Below are 20,670 nucleotides of genomic sequence, written 5' to 3' on the forward strand. Positions count from 1 at the left end.
CATCAGGATGTTGCCTGACTGGTCCCAAATTCAGTCTGCAGCTGAACTATCCTCTGTTACAAGAGGAACAATGAGTCCTAAAACAGATGGCACTGCGCCCGTGGACCTTTGATTTCAACATCTTGCAGTCAGTCTAGGATTACACAAGGAGACAAAAGACAGCGAGACTGCCCAAATCCACAGAAGAACCGTGGCAAGCTTGGAACAAACTACCTGCCAAGTGGGCCCGCTAACATTAGCAAATCTGCACTAAACACAATGTGCAGGGCACAAATGGAAATTTTGAAAAGAATGGAAATGGACAGCTTTTGTAGTCACACTAACCGCCTAAAGCCATCTTTCACAACAAGCCAAACTGATCCATTCACACATACATTGATTCTCTGTGCTTCGAGAGCTTGATTCATCTCACACCCACACCTACAGCCGGTATGCCAGTTTAGAAAATTAAACCAACAAACTCTGCCTTTGGACTGTGGAAGAAACCCAGAAGAAACCCACGCAGCCAAAGGCAAAAAAGAAGCTGTCCAATGATGACTCATGACGTCACTGATGGTGATATCTGTAAACTATCAGAGGACAATAAAAGTCCTTAGAATTCATTCTAGGGGTAACTTGTGTAGGGGAGCATCCACCCAGTGAGATATACAATGAAGAAATATATCGAAAAGAAATCAGGACCTTCTCAGGGACTCGCACTTCTTATATAATATTCCACAGGAGCCCATGTAGAGAGTATGAAGTTATGCAACACTAAATGAAATAAATGCAAACAATGGATTAGTCCTTGATCTCAAGGATTTGCTCAAAAACATTTAAGCAAAGCAAATGACTTCTGATACTGCGGGGGGACATTATTATGCAAATCCTCTATTTGAAACGTAGTCACATCTCCTGTCCTTGAATTGCTGATATCAAAGTGGAGGGGCCTCAGTCAAAACGCAGCCAACGGCCTTGCTTTTAGTCACTCTGCATGTTTTTGACTTGTAGATAGAATCTGCACAGGTACTCTAGATCACAGCAATTACCCGTCCATCTCTGCACGAAGGAGGGCTGGTGTGGAGGATCAAGATAATTAAATGCAAAACTCATTTCAGAGCTGAGTTTAAAGAGCTCGCTGAGGCAGGTGGGCTGTGTGTTTTGGACAAGAGAGAACTGGCAAAAGTATAATGTATATTTTATGTGAGGACCTGTGTGAAAAATAATTATATTATATGCGTCTTTGAATGGTTGGTGGAACAGAAAGAAAGCACTACGGGGAATGAACAAACAGCCCCTGAAACCGGCACGGGGAAACCTCCAATATATATTCCTGCCGGATGACCTGTGATGAGATCCCAGCAGAGCCCTCTCTACGTTGAGCTGCTTCAGATTCTGGATCAGCTCCTGTCCTTTATAGCTGCTCCCAGCGATGTCAGAACAAAGCTCCAAAGAAAATCACATCTTTGATAGCAGGGTTAGACAGGAGCCTTTAGGGCTTATTCACCACCGGAAAACTTAATTGCCAGCCTTAATTTGCTGAAGTTGAAGCTAATCATAATTTAGAGAAAGCAAAAGAGAAGAATGTTTAAAGATCGTCTGGAAATCTAGGTAAACCCCCCAAAGGGAGACAGATCTTTTGTTTTATGTAAAAAAATTAAGTGAAACAAGAGAAGTGTGGAAGGGGGGCACGCTACAGCTGTCTGCAGTCTGAACCTCAGATTTGTTTCCAACTTTTTTTAACGCCTTAAACGATTTGAAAGAACTTGAAGAGAGATTCTTTCAGTTTGCCGTCTTAAAGTTTAAGCAGGAAGTCCTCTTTGATCCACGAAGCTTGAATCTTAACCTACACCCAGAAAGAAGTAGAAGCGTAAAGGCGCACAAACTGTGGGTGTGTCGCCTCGTTTAAATGGGAAAAAATCCTGGAAACGCCCCTATGATCAAAAATGTCCCACTAAATGTTTTTTTACTCCCCCCCTCCAAAAAAAAAAAAATTCTTGTCATGAGGTTAAAGTGCCGATTTGTGATTTGCTCCTCTCATTACACAACGCGGGGCGTGATCCTCTACAAGGAGGGAACACTGGTGTCCGTTGAAGCTCGCGGCAGAAGCGCACAGTAAACATTTGGATCCTAATTTGCTCCCACATATAAACATCTTCGGAACGATATCTTTGCTAGTGGAGTCAGCCTGGATTGGACACTGCTTTTTTCCCTCCTCTTGTAATCCTTGTAAGTGAAAGCCAGGGCAGAGAAGCGGATACGCGCTTTTGGAGAGAGAGCCAAAGTTTGCCGCCCTAAGTTTGAAGCTTGGGCTTGAGGGGATCCCGGAGCGCACGGTGCGCCACTTAATTACTGACCACGCCGAGGTGACTGTGAGGACGAGCTGAAGATGAATGACACTGACATATTGTGCAAAAACAACCAAACAGACAGCTTCGCTGATCAGTCATGTCAGAATTCAACTCCCTCGCCTTACAGTCAGATCGACATCACCACTTTCATGCACATATTCCCTTCCATTTATGGCATCCTGTGCTCAGTTGGAGTTGTTGCCAACGGGCTGGTTATCTACGCGGTGGCAGCGTGCAAGAAGAAAATGGTATCAGACATCTACGTGCTTAACCTGGCAATAGCAGATATGCTCTTCTTGCTTGTGATGCCCTTCAACATTCACCAGCTGGTCAGAGACAGGCAGTGGGTTTTCGGAAACTTCATGTGCAAAGCGGTCGTTGTGGTGGATGTCAGCAACCAGTTCACCACAGTGGGGATTGTCACTGTGTTGTGCATTGATCGGTAAGCGTTGAAATCCACACATCTCACAGAGTTGTTCCCAATCCATGAAGATATTTTAATATTTTATCTTTTAGGAAAAAACAAAACAAAAGATATCCTCCAAAGCATGCTAACAACAAATAAATGTATTTATCTGTGCAAAAAATTAAGATAATAACAACCCAATATTAGCTGAAAATAAGTAAAAGTAGTTGTTTGGTATCCACTTTGTACTCACTGGCTTTATTTTATTCCACAGTAGGTGTTTTTAAATCTCATTTCCAGAGTTTTCTGTTTGAAAACAGAAATCCATGCTCATGCTCATTTGTTCAGCCTGATACATAGCCAGCCTCAGTGGGTGCAAGTGAAGCTTTCATTTCTTTTGAAAGGCACTCCTTCTAAAAATGTACCACTGAGTGGGTTTTTTCATGCGAGTAACAACCCATGAAAACACAATCTTCCCTATATAAATGTGTCGGGTCTGTGAGCTGAACACATTCAGGACATTAAATGAGCCCTCATGCCAAAGAGCTGAAGTGATAAACATCTCCATTTAGACATAATCTGGATCAGGTGGCTTTGACAGAGGTATGATTGCACACATCTTCAGAATAATACACATAATACATTTCTGCGAGGGGGGTCACTGGACCGGATAAATGTGCTCCGATTTAGCGGCACCACCTCCACAGGAAGAATTCCTCACAGGTTTCTTATTTGCTTTGCCATTTAGGTTGTGAATCATCGGAGCTTTATATCACATCAATTCAGCTTCATCGTTTTAAATCACTTCTTTAACGGGGAAAACAAAGACAAAGGCTTAACTGTAGCAAACACTGAGGAAAAGATCAAACAATCCTTTTTTAAAAAATCAAAACTTCTTCCCTTTCAAGGCAAATAATTTTAGTCTGTAGTCTTGAGTCAAATGGCAGTGAAACTCATGGAAACCTAAAACAAAAAGCAGCTGATTTTCCCGAGTTTCCAAATCACATTTTTGATATCTGATTATCTGAGTTTATTTGAGTTGCCCCTTATTTCTGATATCAATGTTACCTTTCAAAGAAAGCATACATTATCTGCTCAACATCTGCTCATACTGTAATTGCATAATTTTTTTCCCCCTTAATTTCTTATTAGGTAAAGTCCAAACTGCCATTACGGTGCTTTTCTTTGAATTCGCTGCTGTTTATCCCAACAAAGGCCACTTTATCTCGGGCTGCTGTGTAATTTCATTTCATGGGAGGTTTGTGGATACCAACATGATCGTGTTCCCAATTAACAGAAGACCTAAATAATTGTAAAAACATTTACAGATGAGTGACTCATGTTTTAATGCCCCAATGCTGTTGGATTTATAGGTTTTAGATACGTACAAGTGTTTGTTTATTTGAAACACAATACCCGAAGGGCTGTTGGTTCTTTGCATAGAGGTAAACTGTAGTATGCTTCCTCTATGCAAACCTAAAAATCATCTAGGGACACCTTTTTTGCACATAATATAGTGCAGGGCTATCTAGTGTTTTGACAGTCTGAAGTGGGGGTATTTGGGCATATAGCAAACATATTCAACCTGAGCTCAGGACACGAATGGCTCTGAATGATCAGTATACTAAATTAATGATAAGAGAGCAATGGCAATTTAGCAGCATGTCATGGAGGAAATTACAGGAGTGTTTTTGTGTCCACGCCTGCTAAATCGCAACAGAAAGGTCAGGCGCAAACATGCAGACAGTCCCTGGCTCTACTTAAATGGCAATGATTGCATGTAATGGCAAAATGATTTTTCTGGCTCTTCAAACTGAAGCACAATCCATATGGAAATGTGTTTACATCCTCTTGCTAAATGACTCTTATTAAATTATGCTGATTTATCAGTGCAATCATCACTTTAATGATTGTGTATCTCTGACATAGTACCTTGTATCTCATTGGGTAGCCTGAGCTCATCCAGCATGAAAATGACCATCCAAGCAAAATCCTGCACTTGCATGCACTCTGGCAAAGCTGCTTTTACCATTTGTGTTCAAGAGAGTGGTCATACTCTTTACACAGTGCATTCTCCCTCACAGGTACATAGCTATTGTCCATCCCACCTCAGAAAAGAGGACCGTGCAGTGGACCATCATCATCAATATTCTGGTGTGGCTGGGCAGCTTCCTCCTCTCCGTCCCCGTCATGATGTACGCCAAGGTTGTGAGCAGGCAGCATTTGGAGGTGTGTATGATGTACCTGGACGGGCCTGAAGATATGTACTGGTACACTCTCTACCAGTCTATCCTGGGCTTCATCATCCCCCTCATCATCATCAGCACCTTCTACTCGCTCACCCTCTACCACGTGTTCAGCTCCATACGTCGGGTCAAGCGTAAGCAGTCTGTTTGGGCTAAAAGAGCCACTAAGATGGTCCTCATGGTCATCGCCCTGTTCCTGATCTGCTGGTCGCCCTACCACGTCATCCAGGTGATCAACCTGAGCAACAACAAGCCAACCGTCGCTTTCGTCTATGCCTACAACATCAGCATCTGCCTCAGCTACTCTCACAGCTGCATCAATCCGCTCATGTTGCTCATCTTCGCTCAGAATTACCGTGAGCGTCTGTGCCGAAAGAACGCGCTGCACAGCTCCCAGCACTCCTCCAAGGTGACGGTGGTCAAAACAGATGGCTCCAGCACGACAAACGACCCCAACTACCGCTGTACGGTCATTTAACTTTTTTTTCTACATATACACATGTGTACATGTAAATATATTGCTGCTTAACACAGAAGAAAGGAGCTCGGATGGACGGAATCACCATAAACTCATACCACCTAACGTAATGGCACGAGCAGCTGAAGCACGAGCAGCAAAAGCAACCGCAGCTGAATAAAAAAAGGAAAGTGGAAGTACTGTTTTTTTCTCTTTTAGCCTCAGTGTTTCCATTAGCCTTCATAAACTGTACTTCCAGTCTCTTGCTGGTCAGTTGCAACACTGAAGTGCAGCTTGCTGGATAAGCGTTCACATGCTGAGTGTGTGAAAAGATGTGATGTTCAGGACTCTTTCTATGGGAGGGTGATAGAAGGAGTCAGCTTTATTATGTGTTTGACGGATAATGTTAACACACATGGTGGCATGTTCATTCTGAGCGTATGTGACAGCTATCAGCACCATTTTCCAAGAAGGAACTATTTATAAGGGCTCCTGTGTTGGAACCGATGGCTTTACTAATGGTGAATACATAATTTACATCATTATTTTGCATATCCATCCATTTACTTTCCACCTTATATGAGGCCTTGGTTGGCGATCTACTAATAATTTCTCATGGTTCTTCCACCAGCAGCTCAGACGTTACCAAAGAAATAGGTCATCAACCCCTACTCTATCATAATTGACACATACAGGTTTTTTTTTAAAACATCTACATCACCAGTGTGATTTGTTCCCCCCGAAACACTGAAAAAAAAAATCACAATATATTTTTAAGCAATGAAAAAAATTGAAAAAAGTCAGACATAGAAAAAGTCATATATGGCAATTACTTCATATTTCAGACTATAAGGGGTTAATTAGGAGTAGTAATAGGGAAATCAAAATAAGTCTGTTTTCATCATGGGTAATGTTATAACAGTAGAGTGTTATTTTGATCTGTAAATCATTCATTTTTCTTTATATAGCCAAATCAGAACAACAGTTACCTCAAGTCGCTAATCCTGATCTTAAACCTTACCGAGTAGTTTTGGATGCCTAAGCCTAACCAGGGAGAAAGTGAAAGTAAAAAGCATACGAAAAGGAGATTAATCAGGGGTAAAAAAAATAAGGGAAGACAAAAAAACTCCAAACAGGACACAAATCCATGAGTTAATCATCATCCAGCCGACCTTCTACGGTAATTAATATTTCTTTAATTCAATCTTAAAGACAGGCAGAACTTCCCTGGTTTAAGTCCAGGGAAGATAAACAAATCTTCATAACCAAGAGGAGTAGGGCCACTGGAAAAAAAATCAGAGAAAAAAGTCAGAATTCTGGGATTAAAGTCAGAATTCTGACTTTTTCATCAAAATTATTTTTTTTTTCAGAATTCTGAGAAAAAAGTCAGAATTCTGACTTTTTTCTCAGAATTCAGGAAAAGAAGAAAAAAAAGATGTGCCCACTTTTTTTTTTTCCCAGTGGCCCTAATCCTCTTCCGTGCCTAACACCCTGCCAACCCACAATCAATTTTTAATGGTGTGTAGAGCAAGATCAAATTATATATTCACCATATAGAATGTAAATATTGAAAAGCATTAGTTACAACTACTAAATGTACACACTTCTTAATCGTGGGACCCAATAATCCAATATGTGGTTGTTTTATATTTGAAGGAAACAGAATAAGAAAAAAATTTAAGACGATTTTACGGCAGACAAACTTTAGAACAACAGCAGAGATGATTTTCTCAGTCATGTAAATCCTACAGCAGCTCAGGCGGCCTGTTACAAACTACCGGATTGTTGTACAAAGTACTGTAAATCATAAGTATTTGTTCGCGCGGTGTGGTTCGCGGTGTGGTTCGCGCTCTATTTATAAAATGTGTTTGTAATGAATGTAGTATTTAAAGAGCAAGACTTTTTCAAAAATCACAAACACAAAGCCAAAGTCTGTTATTGTGCTACTTCCCACGCCCCCAGTGAACAGCCTGTTTGTTTTACCCTCAGATTTCTGGTAAATTCAGCATAAAACACCAGTGACGGATTTAAACCCAAAAAGTAAGACCAAGAAGTGTTGTGGTCTCCGCCTTAATGAATGGTTTCCCAAATCATCAGGCATTCTGTGTTTTATTTCTTTATTTATTGCCAAACAGCTCACAAACACTGTCCTGCTTTTCCTGAAAGAAAGCTTCAAAGAAAGGCCGTGGACGCAGAAGCGGACGTCTGAAAACTGGCATGTTTTTTTTTTTATTGTTTTGGGGGTTTTTTTCTTGTTGAGTGTCAGATTAGGAGAAACAGTGTTGATACTGTATATTGAGTTGAGATATTGGTGTTCTTCTCTCCTCCCATGTAATGTATATTTGATATGTGCTTCAGATTGTGCCTCTGACATGTAATTTTGTGATAAGAAGTTGTTGTTTTTTCTCATAAAGGGCTCAGAGTGATATTACAGAGACAGCAAACTCATTTCCCTTCAGTGTAACGTTAAAATGCACAATGAAAAGTGAGAACGTTTTATAAGTATAACGCTTCCTTTTAGATCTGTGACGCAGCATAAACACAGAGGAATAAACTGTCACTGTATAGTTTGGAAACAGCTATGACTGCACAGTAGATGATCATCACTGGTTTCTTTCATAAGTTTTTAAGATGAATTCTTTTAATTTTGAGTGTTGTTTATTCATTGTGTGCCAACTGAGGTGAAGGAGCCTAGTGAGTTTTTAAAGAGGAACGCACATTCATTAATTACAGGTCATTCCTGAGTCCTCGCACACTTGCTCCTCAGTAAATAATCACAGTGTGTTTCAGTGTGTTTCTCTCTGCGCTGTGGATTACCAGCTGTGCTTAATTAGGCGACTGGGCCCTGGATGCATACAAGTTGGAAAATTAGTTTGTGGTAATTTAACGACATGTAAATTCGTTTGGAAACTCAAAATACAAACAGAGCTCGAAGTGTTGAAGTGGCTCTCAGAGTCTGACTTCATATCGAGGCCCTGTATTGTGAAAGGGAGCCTTTGTCAATGAGTAAGCTCACATTATCTTTGTCAACGGCCCTCAAGTGATTCCTTGTTGCATTTCAATACAAACTCACAAGAGAAAAACGGGAATATCCCAGTTTCTGTCCATTTTTTTTCTTGGCGGCAGCAGCTTAAAATCTCACTAAACACGACACAACTGTTTTTGGGGTAGACGATAACGTGAAGGAACAGTCGTGGAGTGAACAGTAAACAGGCATCTGTGTCACCGATACCGATGCATCCTCCTCTTCTTCTTTTAAAGCGTGTGTCAGTGGAGTCCTCCTTATATTTTGGCTTCTGTCATATCTGCACTAATGACTCCCCAAAAACATTTCTATTGTGTTTTGTGACATTTTTTTTTCCATTTCCATTGTGTTATATTTTTACTTCTGCTGTGTTTCGTGTGTTTTTGCAGCATTTTTCTACATGCTGGTGTTTTCTTAAATTACTGTGCATTTGACCTGTCAGGGCCACCGTAGTTACCTTCAAAGGGAATGTGCCCTGGAAGAGATCAAAGATGTCTGAACTACCACATGTAGCTTATTTCAATAGAGTTTGAACATCCAGATTTACCTCTACATGTCCAGATTTGTCACTTTATCACGAAAGCTCAGCACAGCCACCCAATGGAGGATATGCAATGCATTATTATCAGGTTCTTCTAAAAATTCTCCAGTTGATCCAAAACGCTGCGGTGAGAGCACCAACAGGGACCTCTTTCTCTTCATTGGCTCCCTGTTAAACCTAGAATTAATTTTAAAATCCTTGTGCTTGCATGCAAAGTCTTGACTGATCAGGCCCCATCATAGCTTAAAGATCTTATAGTATAATATTATCCCAACAGAGTATTTTGCTTTCAGACTTACTGAGGCTTTGTTGTGGTTCCCAAAGTTTATAAAAGTAGAGCGGGAAGCAGAGCCTGTATCTGTGGAACCAGCTCCCAGTATGAATTTGGGAGATAGACTCCCTCTCTGCTTTTAATAATAGACTTAAAACTTTCCTTTTTGATAAGACTTATAGTTTGGGTTGGATCAGGTGACCCTAAATCCTTTCTTAGTAATGCTGCTATATGCTCAGACTGCTGGAGGGCCTCATGCGATGCACTTAGCACATCTCCACTCACCTCTTTTCACTCCCTAGGCGTTTATGAATCCCTGCAGGATGTCGTTACATTTTTCTCTTTTCTCTTCGTTACTCCGTGTTAGTCTGGTTTCCTGCTCCTCTCTTTCTTTTGTCTTCTCTTTCTTTCCTTTTTTTTCTCTTTCCCTTCACTCCCAACTGGTTGTAGCAGATGGCTGCTCCTCCCTGAGCCTGGTTGTGCCAGAGGTTTCTTCCTGTTAAAAGGGAGTTTTTCCTTCCCATTAGTTCAAAGTGTTATCTCGAGGTTTTCTCCAGAATACTGTAATGTCTTTACTGTACAGTATGAAGAATCTCGAGGTGACTGTTGTTGTCATTCAGTGCTATGTAAATAAACGTGAACCGAATGGAAAATGAACTACTCAGTGCTTGTGACTGTTGTAGAAGGTTGGAAAACTGATGGACTGGTAAATGGAAAGCTTTGTCATCTAGCTCGGGTCTGTTTTCACCACAGTGGAATTAATCAATCCACCCATCCATCTCAAACTCGGTGTTAGCATCACTCGGGGATGGTCAAACTCCTTCCCTTGGGATAGCAACTCTCCCCCAATGCTGAAGGAGAACCGTTTTCTCAGGCTTGATGGGACAAACCTTGTGTAACTTTCAATGTAAGCAACACTTCCCTCATTTTACAACCTCTGAACTCAACGATTGCTCATAACAATAAAGGTTTTTTTTTTCAAGTGAAAGCTAAAAGACATTGGCTTTAAGCAGCTTGATTCGTCTTAGGGACAGACTATGATTTGGATTAAAATTTGCTGCTTTATTAAGGTAAACAAATCTTCATAACCATGGTTACAGTGAAATCCTTCTACCAGAAATGACCAGAATGGTGCATAAAAGACACTTTGTTGACACAGGAAATGGGAGACCGTCTGCCGTCTCTCACATCTTGTTAGTTTGCTCATCCTCCCCGATCCTCTCTTCCTCTTTGGTACTTGACTCTATAATAGTGACACTAGTTATAAACCACTAGCTTGTTGTAAAAATATTGTTTTGGGAAATTTGCTGGAAGAAGCGCTGCTGTTGTTTCTGCTGGGAGTCTCAATTTCACAGGTTGAACCAGACTAGGGCTCACTACCTGCGTTTAATGTGTGAAACTGGTGGCATTTCCCTTTATTGTTTCTGTTGCCATTGAGCTTACATCCAGAACAAACAAGTTTAAGTGAAATCAAATAATCTAAATAAAAATAAATAAAACTGATTTTTGCCCAGGGACCTCAACATTGGGTTAATCCAGCCCTGACCTTGCTTTGCTGTGGTCTCCTCACTGTCTGTATTGTAAAGTGTTTTTTCTTTATTTTCTTTCATTGCTTTATGCTGAATTACTCAGCCAATGAAAGCTTTAAAAGCCTCTTTAAAGCTTCTGTGGCTTCTCTAGCTTTTGGTATGGCTTACATGTCAATCATATATATGAACTCTGTGAGTTCTTTGTGAATTTCTTGTAAATGTTCAGACCTGCAGCATATTGTACAGTATAACTGCATCCTTCCAAATCATTTCCCAGTAATTCAAGCAGCATTTCATTTAATACATCGGTGCTCTCGATTCTCACTTTAGCAACCATAAAGAGTATCCATGGAGAGTCAGACTTTTAATCAGTAGTTGGTGCAGTGGTAATATTTCAGATTTATCTTTGATTATCTTCAGACGGATCAAGCGAAAACACTTGCCTCTGCTATTTACGGTGACGCTCGTACAGTAGCTCTTGTGTTATTTAGCACTCCAGCAACATGCCAGTTGAAAGTGCCAGCTTAAAAAAGGAGGTACTGGGGAAGTGTGCTTGGCCCAGGTTAGTCTAGTGTTTTGGGACATGCCTGCGTGCCTTCTTCGAAGCAAGAGTCAGAGCGTCAGCAGCCAAAACAGCTTCAAAGTCACACCAGTGCACTGAAATGACCCTGAATTATATATCGACCTCTGTCTTTGCTTTAGTTAAGTGAAGTGAAGTTGCAGAGGATTTCATCAACAACCACCACCCCCACTCCTCTTTTCTTTGGATCTTTGATTTGAAAGTTGGGAACACAGTTGAACAAAATCTTCCTGATAGCTAAAACAGGAGTTTTACAGATTTTTTTTCCTATTAAAGGAGAAAGTAAAATTCTTAATCTTTAGACAGGATAAGACTGCTAGTTTAGTTTAATATGACAGTTGGAAACTGCTTATAGGGATTTTAACAGAATTAATTAGTGAGCATTGTAAGTACTAGTAGGCGAACTTTTAAAATCTTCAGACAGGGCCTGGCTGGCTGTTTCTGGTCTGTCTAGCTGTCTGCTCACTCCAGCTGCACTGATCCAACAGGGGAAATAATTTTTTGATCCCCTGCTGAATTCATACGTTTGCCCACTTACAAAGAAATGAATAGTCTCTCATTTTTATGGTAGTTTCGTTTTAATGAATAGGGGCAGAAAATCAACCAAAAATGGGGGAAAAAACCCCCAAAATTACATAAAATTGAAAAACTAATTTGCATGCCGTGAAATAAGCATTCGATCTGCTAAAAACCCCCATGACTAAGTCCAAAGCGCTGTCAGTGGATCATCAGCTTGGTGAGAAGGTGCCGACTCTGTGCGCTCAGAAACGGTACGCACAGAGATCGAAACATTTTACTTTGTGCCCTTGTTTCTGCTGAGGGTCCAGGAAGACTTCATCCTCCCTCAGTCAGAACACTGAAGATGGGTCATGGCTGGGCCTTCCAGCATAATACTGACCCAAAACATATCATCGAGGCAACAAAGGAGTGGCTAAAGCACATTAAGGTCATGGAGTGGGCAGTCTCCAAACTGAATCATGTAGAAAATCTGTGGAGGATGAAATCTAAAGGATTTAGAGAGTTTCTATAAAGAAAAGTGGCCCCTGAGATGTGTGCAAACCTGGTGATCAACCACAAGAAACATCTTACTGCTGTGCTTGCCAACAAGGTTTTCTGCACCAAGTACTAAGTTGTGCTTTGCTTGGGGATCAAATGCTTAGTCCACTCAGTAACATGCAAATCAATGTATAACTTTTATGTCATTTGTTTTTCTGGATTATGGGTTGATATTTGTTTTCTCTTCATTAATATTAAACTAATACAAAAACCAGAGACTGTTCATTTCTTTGTAAGTGAGCAAACTTACAAATCCAGCAGGGGATCAAATCACTATATCCTCCATTGAATGAAGTGTTGTCCACCTTTTCATCCAAAGCTCAGGATAAAAGTGATTAAAAAAATGCCAGGTATTTTCTTAGAGTCCTGAAAGAAATTAGTTAGTAAGCAAACTCGCAATCAAGCAATGATTAACCAAGTACGAAATGAACAAGTAGCAGTTTTAGAGAACAGGTCCATCAGCTGTGTTTGTATTTATATGATTATGTTTCTGAAGTAGACTTTAATTTGAAATGAAAATAACTTTCAGTCCACCTTTACTTTTCTTATTCGTAGGGGTTTGTCCCGCTCGCCCTTTTAAAATGTGATTTTCAGCTCCTTTCAAAGGGAGATCTCACTCTTGTGTTCACATTTCGTTACTGAAGCCGGTCGAGGTAGACGGGTCATCCTGCCTTCCTCTCTGCAATCCTTGCTACAAGCAGCACCTGTTCAGCGCTTAAACCTGAATGCGTTCCAGCTGTGATTCAATCAAAGGTTTGACAGGAGTCCTTTTTATGATCCAGGCTAACGTATAAATCACATTTTCCTCCTCACCTCTCATCTGCACTGACTTCTCCCTCCTATCTCAGTGAAGCAGAGCCCTTCCAGCCCAGCTTCACTTAATATTTTCCCACCGGAGACAACATGAATTCAATTATGGATTCCATACACTCCGGTCTCTGCTGGGAGAAAGGAAGCCAAAATCTTTCTTTCTTTTTTATTTGCCTGCATTACAGAAGAAACCAGCATTATGATGATATCAGAAAAGCTGCACATCTGACATATTTTCCACTCTGCTGCTGAAACATTACAGAGAATGCAGAAAACGTGAGCTGATGCTCCTCAGGAGTTGCTGGAGTTAAACCTGACGGGCCGGCACTGACTGTAAAAACTTCACTGAATATTAAAATGTTGCAGTAGCACAGCTCTCTCACAGTAATGCTGATGCTACTTGAAAATCTATCTCTCTAACAGTAAAAAAAATACTGTTTGTGTTTGGAGCTCTGCTCAAACTCAAACTCAGCCTGAATTCATTCAGTAATAATGTTGAAGACCAAAAGCATTAACAGGGATCATCTGTGGAGCCACAATCTGCTTTAATTTAACTTTCTGTCATTGCTCAAACTGTTTGAACACATAAATGAGCCACACTGTTTACTTTTGGCTTATTTTTTTTAAACCGGAGCACAAATTCTAACACAAAACTGGTTTTGTTCTTAATGCGGAATTTGTAGACAACCATAAACATATTCAGTCACGCAGGAAGCACAGTCAGAACTTGTCACAATCAGAAGGCTTAGCTTTCAGGACGTCGACTCAAATGAAAAAGATGATTATGGGAACGTGTGTGCACAGTGTTGATGTAAGACATTTGAAAGTATTAAAATGCGACTGGATTCGTGGTGCAGGAAGGCGTATGAATGCTGTACGAACGCCAGCGACAGCAGCGCACGTCAGCATAATTTTCAGGTGAGCAGTGTGGCAGAACTCGTGGTGGAGCGAACGTTTACATGCACCGCGGTGATCGAAGGAGAGCGCTGGATGTGGATGTGACACGAGCGTGCACTGCAGCAGTCTTAAACCTGCCTCGCGGGTTTATTAGCTGGCGAGTGAATGGGAAGCAGATTGTTGGGTGATTTGGAGCTGATCTCCAACAACTGTGACCGCTCACGTACAAATTAAACACGATGGCACTCAGTGACTTTAAGAGTATTGACTTTAAACCCTCGAGCACCACAGTGTAAAAATTTGATGAGCACCAGAACTAATAAGAGGGAAGCCGCTTTGAATGCGGTGCTTTAGAGAGCCATCCGCAGAGAGAGCTCTTCTCTGCCTGCATGCATGAAATAAATCAGATGATTAAGAGAATAAAGTTTAAAATGTGGATGTGATATGTGCAGTCGAATCAATCAAAATTCAGAACACATTAAGATGTTACGGTGGCTTGAAGATGAGCACATAGACAACATAATTAAGCAGTAGACTGAAGGTGACATGCATAGCTGTTACCTTTAAAATGTAGCAAGTCTAGATCAAAAAACTAGATCAAAACATCTTAGATTTTTCGTCGTCATCCAGGCAAGTTTCCCAGGATTTTTGTGAGTCCACTGTAACACATCACTATAGGCTGTGCATTAGTACGTACTTTTGTGTACACAGAGGATGTAAATGAGTGGATCATCCTTCATTGTGACGCTTGTGCATACACATGCTGATGCTGGTTCTGTGTGTCTGTTTCCCCAGTGGATCTGCATTCAAACCCGTACCAGCGATGAGATCACCTATCAAACATGTTACTGCCAAGCGTTACACAGATGTGTATTTGTCTTGAATTTTCCACTCCGAGGCTCTGACATCTTCACGGACATCATCAACTTTACGGTTATAGCAGCTTCCCTGCGTTACTCTCTCATGTGATCAGCTATTAGAGAATTAAACAGAGGCGGAGAGATGTGGAGGCAAAATAAGCTGACTTTCTGTTGATCTGCTATGTCTGTGAAGCAAAACCACTGACCAAAACCAACCTCAGTGGAAGTGAATAAAGTTAATCATAGTTTAAAACTGGTGTGTGTCAAGGTCAGAAATATATTTAATGAACGTGAAGATTGACAAGGGATGAATAATTATGATCAGAGCATGGTTGGAGCATCTATAAAAGACCATGAGGCTCGTTCCTAAGTTATGTAAGAAACGTGCGCTGTCAGATTCACCTAATATAGTCAGCAGTCCCAAAAAGCTCGATTTCGAAACTGCAAAGAGCAGTTCTGGCACGGATACAAAGCCCAGCAGGAGAGAAAAATGTGTTTTCAGGTTTATCAGTGTGGATACAGCCTAAAACCCCAGATTACATGCAATTGGTCACTAATCAGATTTTCCACTCCGCCTCTGCCACAGCGATACTGCTCTCAGTGTTTGAAACCCTCTTAAAAGTCTGGTTTTGTTCACTGTTTGCTTTTATCAGAACTCACACCTCACGTAACTATTTCTTTCCTTCTACCACACAAAACACAAAATTCCAGCTCGCTTTTAGAGCATCCCAGAGCATGTCTTGTGATGTTGTTTGAAAATTTTCTTCCTCAAATGATGCCAAATATTCACTGGGGTTGAGGTCTTGTGACTGCTGATGGAGAGCCATGCGAGCAACACTTGTTGCTCTCCCTTGGACTTTAAATAGCTCTGATGCATGTTAAGACTCATTGTTTTACTGGAAATTAAATCTTAATGCAACACCAGGAGGTTGTGGCACGAGGGATTTTACAGCAAGCTTCCCCGGGATAGAGCCCACTTCTATTTGCACTGCAGGGAGATGATCCATAAAAAATTACCAGACCTAAATCTGCAAAACACACTCCATGGTGGAATCTGATTATGTATTACGAGCAGTGTTGGTCAAATTACTTGAAAAAAGTAATCAGTAACTAATTACATATAATTAGTTACTGATATATATCATATAAAATCTAATCAAATGGAAAAGTCTCTTTTTAAATCTTGTTTTATTAGTTTTAATCTTTTAACTTTAAATTTAATTATATGCAACATTCTCTGACTGGAAGAAATTTATTTAACATTTAAACCTATTTTCTGCACATTCCAGCACATAAAATAAAATGTTTTTTTGTGTTTACACTCACTCTTTCAAATAGATGCAAGTAAAACACAGCAGAAAATAAATAAAATCAAAGACTAGCGGTCCTGTTGCTCTATTTTCACCTGTAAAGCAGTAGTGGGGTAGGCGGAGGTTTACCCTGGTGCAGGTGTGCCACAGCCGTCAGTTGAACAATGGGAAATTCTCTGTGAGTTTCCCATTACGTCGTAGCTACTCGGTGCGTGTTGGAATTTAGGGGTTTTTTTCACTGTAAAAAGAAGTTTTCTTCCCACGCACAACGGACACTAATGTTTTTGTCACTTTTTATGGAATCAAACTCAAAGTAAGGTCAGTACTTCCACGCTTTAAACGCTGCACGCTCATACTCTCTCCCGCACTCGATATATGATCCATTGTTGATCTGCACACAGCTGTTGTCACGAACGTCGCACTCGCTTACGTCACTGTCATGACACATTCTCGCAAAAAAATCACGGTTTTAGTAACGCAATAACGCAACGTTCCTACGGGAAAGTAACGGTAATCTAATTACCATTTTTGCAATAGTAATCCCTTACTTTACTCGTTACTTGAAAAAAGTAATCGGATTACAGTAACGCGTTACTGCCCATCTCTGATTATGAGCACTTTTTTTTTTCATTCCTCACACACACGGATGCACTTAGGTTTGAACTTTGTTTCATAAGTTGAAAAACAAAAAACATTCTTCACTGAGGAAAAACTCCCACCTAACCAGGATTGCAATCTTATATCTAATCACAAAATCTTAACTCAGGGTGTCTTGAAAATATGGTGCAAAAGGGGAAGCAAAGCCAGGAGCATCGGAGGTGGATTCAAGCTGTTCCACCATGGTTTAGATGGGAAGAGAAATGGAGCAGGAGTAATCTTGAAGGAAGAGTATCTGAATAGTTTTGTGGAGGTGAAGAGCGTCAGGCAGAATCATGAGAATGAGAATCATGAAGTTTGAAGCTGAAATGTAGTCATGTTGTTTGCCCACAAATTGGATGCCAGGTAGAAGTAAAAGCAGAATTGTATGGTAAGTTGGATGAAGAGGTGGAGAGTGTTTCCGGGGGAAGAGAGTAGTGATTGGAGCAGGCTGCAGCGACATATGGGTGAAGGGAACAGAGGTAACGAGGAGGTGAGGTGTTAGGTAGGTATGGTGTTGAGGAGAGAAACCTGTAACGACAGATGGTAGTGGATTTTGTGAAGAGGATGGAAATGGCTGTGGTGAACATGTACTTGAAGAAGAGGGTGGAAAAATGGGGTGATGTATAAGAATAGGGGGAAGGTGCACACGGGTAGATTACATCTTATGCAGAGGGTGCAATCTGAAATAGATAGAAGACTGAAAAGTGGCGTCAGGGGAGAAAGTAGCTAGGCAGCATTGGATGACGGTGTGTAGAATGACTTTAGAAACTAAGAAGACGAAGCAAGTAAAGTGAGAAGCAGGGGTTAAATGGTGGATTTTGATGAAAGAATTCTGTGCAGAGTTCAGGGAGGGGTTGAGGCAGGCTCTAGGTGGTAGTGAAGCGATACCAGATGGCTGGGAACGTAGAGCTGAAGTGGTGAGGGAAACTGCCAGGAAGGTGTTGGGTGTAGTCTCAAGGCAGAGGAAAGAAGGCAAGGAGACCTGGTGGTAAAATGAGGAAGTGTAGTAGTATTCAAAGGAAAAGGTATGCATGTATGTGAGACTGAACACTAAGGAAAGAGAGCAGGAGTTGTACTGATTGGTTAGGCAGAGAGATTAAACTGGAAAGGATGTACAGTAGGTTAGGATGATTAAGGATAGAGATGGAAATTAACTAACACTTATGAATCAATACAATGTGAGGCAGGAGAAGGGATGGTGTGGAGGACGGTTAGTGAATCGGGAAGTTCAGAGGATTAGTAAGAAGAGAATGAGGGCAGCTATGAAGAGAATGAGGAGGTTTTCATTGGGGGCGTCGAGGATCGACACAGATAAGGTTAGAGAGGCAAGTTCGAGATGGTTTGGACATGTGCAGATTGAGGAAAAATGATGGAAACTTGAAGCTAGAGCGTCCAGACAGGAGGAAAAGAGGAAGACCTCAGAGAAGATTCATGGATGTAATGAAGGAGGACATGCATAGAGTCAATGTGACGGAGGAGGATGCTAGGGATAGCAGGAGATGGAAGAAGATGATCTGCTGTAACAACCCCTAAAGGGAGCAGCCACAAGAAGAAGAAGTGCTGTGCAAAAGTTTTCACTCCTCGTTTCTTTATATTTTTCCAAGGAGTCAGAAACTGTCACGGTGAGCTGTGTGGCTGGCAATGGCTGGACCCAAGTGCAGGACTCCGAGACAGAATAGTTAACTCAAAAGTGGCAGCCTTATTTGCTGGCATAAGAAACTTGGCCACACAAAAATAAAACTCCAACTAGGAAGGTTAAGTAAACCTTGGTGACTTGATATGATCTGACGATACAAGACAAGGGACTCACACACACAACTAACGTGGAGGAAGCAACAACTGGCAGGGAAAAAACACAGGGCTTGAATACAAACTGAGGTGATTAGGGAATGTGAAACAGGAGGAGAGCACAGCTGAGAGTAATCTGACATGACAAGACAAAGGTGAAGCAAAAATCAACACATTGAATAATAATACACAGACTTTCAAAGTAAAACAGGAAACATAACAGACGAGGACTTGACTAGGGGATACAGCTGACAGAGAACAAATGAACACACTGGCAAAAATGACTGTACACTAAACAGAAGTAGCACAGAACCACAACCTAAGAACTAGAACACAAGAAATGCTAAGGAACTAAGGAGCTCGGAATACTAGAGACAGAAATCAAAACCAAGAGGCTAGCAAAAACACATCATGAATTCAAGGATAACTAATAGAGAATAACAGAAAAACACAGTCCACAGACTCAGGACCGTGACAGAAGTGGTCTTCAGCAACAGTTCTCCAGGCTTCCTGAAGGTTTTTGTCTCTTTTTCAGTCATTTTCAAGGTAAAAAGTTATTATTGTCAGTTCACAAGTTATTTTAAGACTTCCCTGTTTGCCACATTTATGATTTTCGCTCACATTATTATTGCATATTCTAAGGCTGCGTCAACATCCACATACTTATTGAACATGTGTAAATAAAATGTATGAATATGAACCCCGTCAGAGGAATCGACAGTACGGCTCACTAGTTCGCCTCCATTTCACAGAGTAGTTAAGAATAGGATCTCTTTCTTTCCCTTCGTGTACAGTGGTGCCATTTATCACAATTTGAAATCGAATGCATGTCATTTTAGAAGAATCCATCTTAACTAAGTAGTTTTGAAGTCTAAACACCAAATGAGAGAGACTGAAATCACAACTTATGTGTAAAACACAGTACCAAATTAAATTAGAATATAACCTCTAGATCCAATAAAAAAGTGACCACTAATTCGGTCAGTTTTTAAGGGTTAGTAATTTGTTCCAACGTGCCTCTGGTCCAGCGTGCGTCTGTGTGTATTACCACTGTAAAGTGCTTTGCAAATACATATGTTGATGAATGTGTATCAAATTACAGACTATAAGTGTGTAACATCTTCAAGTTAGCTTTGAGTTTGGATCATTAAATGCATTCTTTGAAATTAGGGTTTAAATTTTTTTTCAGAGAGACTAATAACTTTATTGAACCTAATTCTTAATATTAAACCAGCATGCTGTCACAGGAGGAGGTTTACTTTCATGGAGCAGTTCACCCGAAAGCATTACGCTACAGTCAAATCAACAATACTGCCTTTGGGAAATTTAACAATAATAGAAGGAGGCGGATGCTGAAGGCAGAGCTGGGCTTAGATGGGTGGGGAGACTGTTGTGGAGTGGATCAACTTGCACAAGGGTAGAAACACTGCACTGTGTGAGATTAATCTGAATAAGGTGTGACAGTGTACTTTAATCAGCTATATTATCTGTTGATGCATATATATGACACAGAAAAGTAAGCTCTGTGAAAATAAACAAAGCCTCTACAGTTTTTGTTCAGGATTCTGCTCCTCCAGAATCCTTTTCCTTTCTACTTGAGTGCAACTAAGACATTTTTTTACGTTATCAGAAAGAGCGCAATTTAGGGGGATGAAGAAGCATGGTTTAGCACCCTGTGACAAAGGAAAACTGAAGACACATCGAAACCCTGGAGAAAAGGTGAAAATCACAGGGGAAAGAGAGGGTGACATTCAGAAACTATGCCATTTTCTCTGTATATCGTCATCTTGACATTTCTCTGCTAGGAAGCAGCAAGTAAGCTCGTCATGACTTTCTCTGGGTAAAAACAAAGTTGTGATTAGTTGGAAAAAATGTGCACAAAGTAAAGCCCTTTAAAATGACTGGTGCTTTTTAACACTCAGGAG

General features: G+C 40.8%; 1 protein-coding gene across 1 annotated transcript; it reads left to right on the top strand.

The window, feature by feature from the left end:
- Positions 1 to 1,975: 1,975 nt before the first annotated feature.
- On the top strand, positions 1,976 to 6,784 carry LOC102307272 (melanin-concentrating hormone receptor 2). The gene is made up of 2 exons (XM_005916399.3): positions 1,976 to 2,772; positions 4,821 to 6,784. Exons 1-2 carry the CDS (start codon positions 2,369 to 2,371, stop codon positions 5,458 to 5,460), a joined length of 1,044 nt encoding a protein of 347 aa, XP_005916461.1. The 5' UTR covers positions 1,976 to 2,368; the 3' UTR covers positions 5,461 to 6,784.
- Positions 6,785 to 20,670: the final 13,886 nt, after the last annotated feature.

The sequence above is a fragment of the Haplochromis burtoni genome, unplaced genomic scaffold (genome assembly GCF_018398535.1).
Source record: "Haplochromis burtoni strain Fernald_Lab_line unplaced genomic scaffold, NCSU_Asbu1 Contig_19, whole genome shotgun sequence".
In the NCBI taxonomy this organism is placed as follows: Eukaryota; Metazoa; Chordata; class Actinopteri; order Cichliformes; family Cichlidae; genus Haplochromis; species Haplochromis burtoni.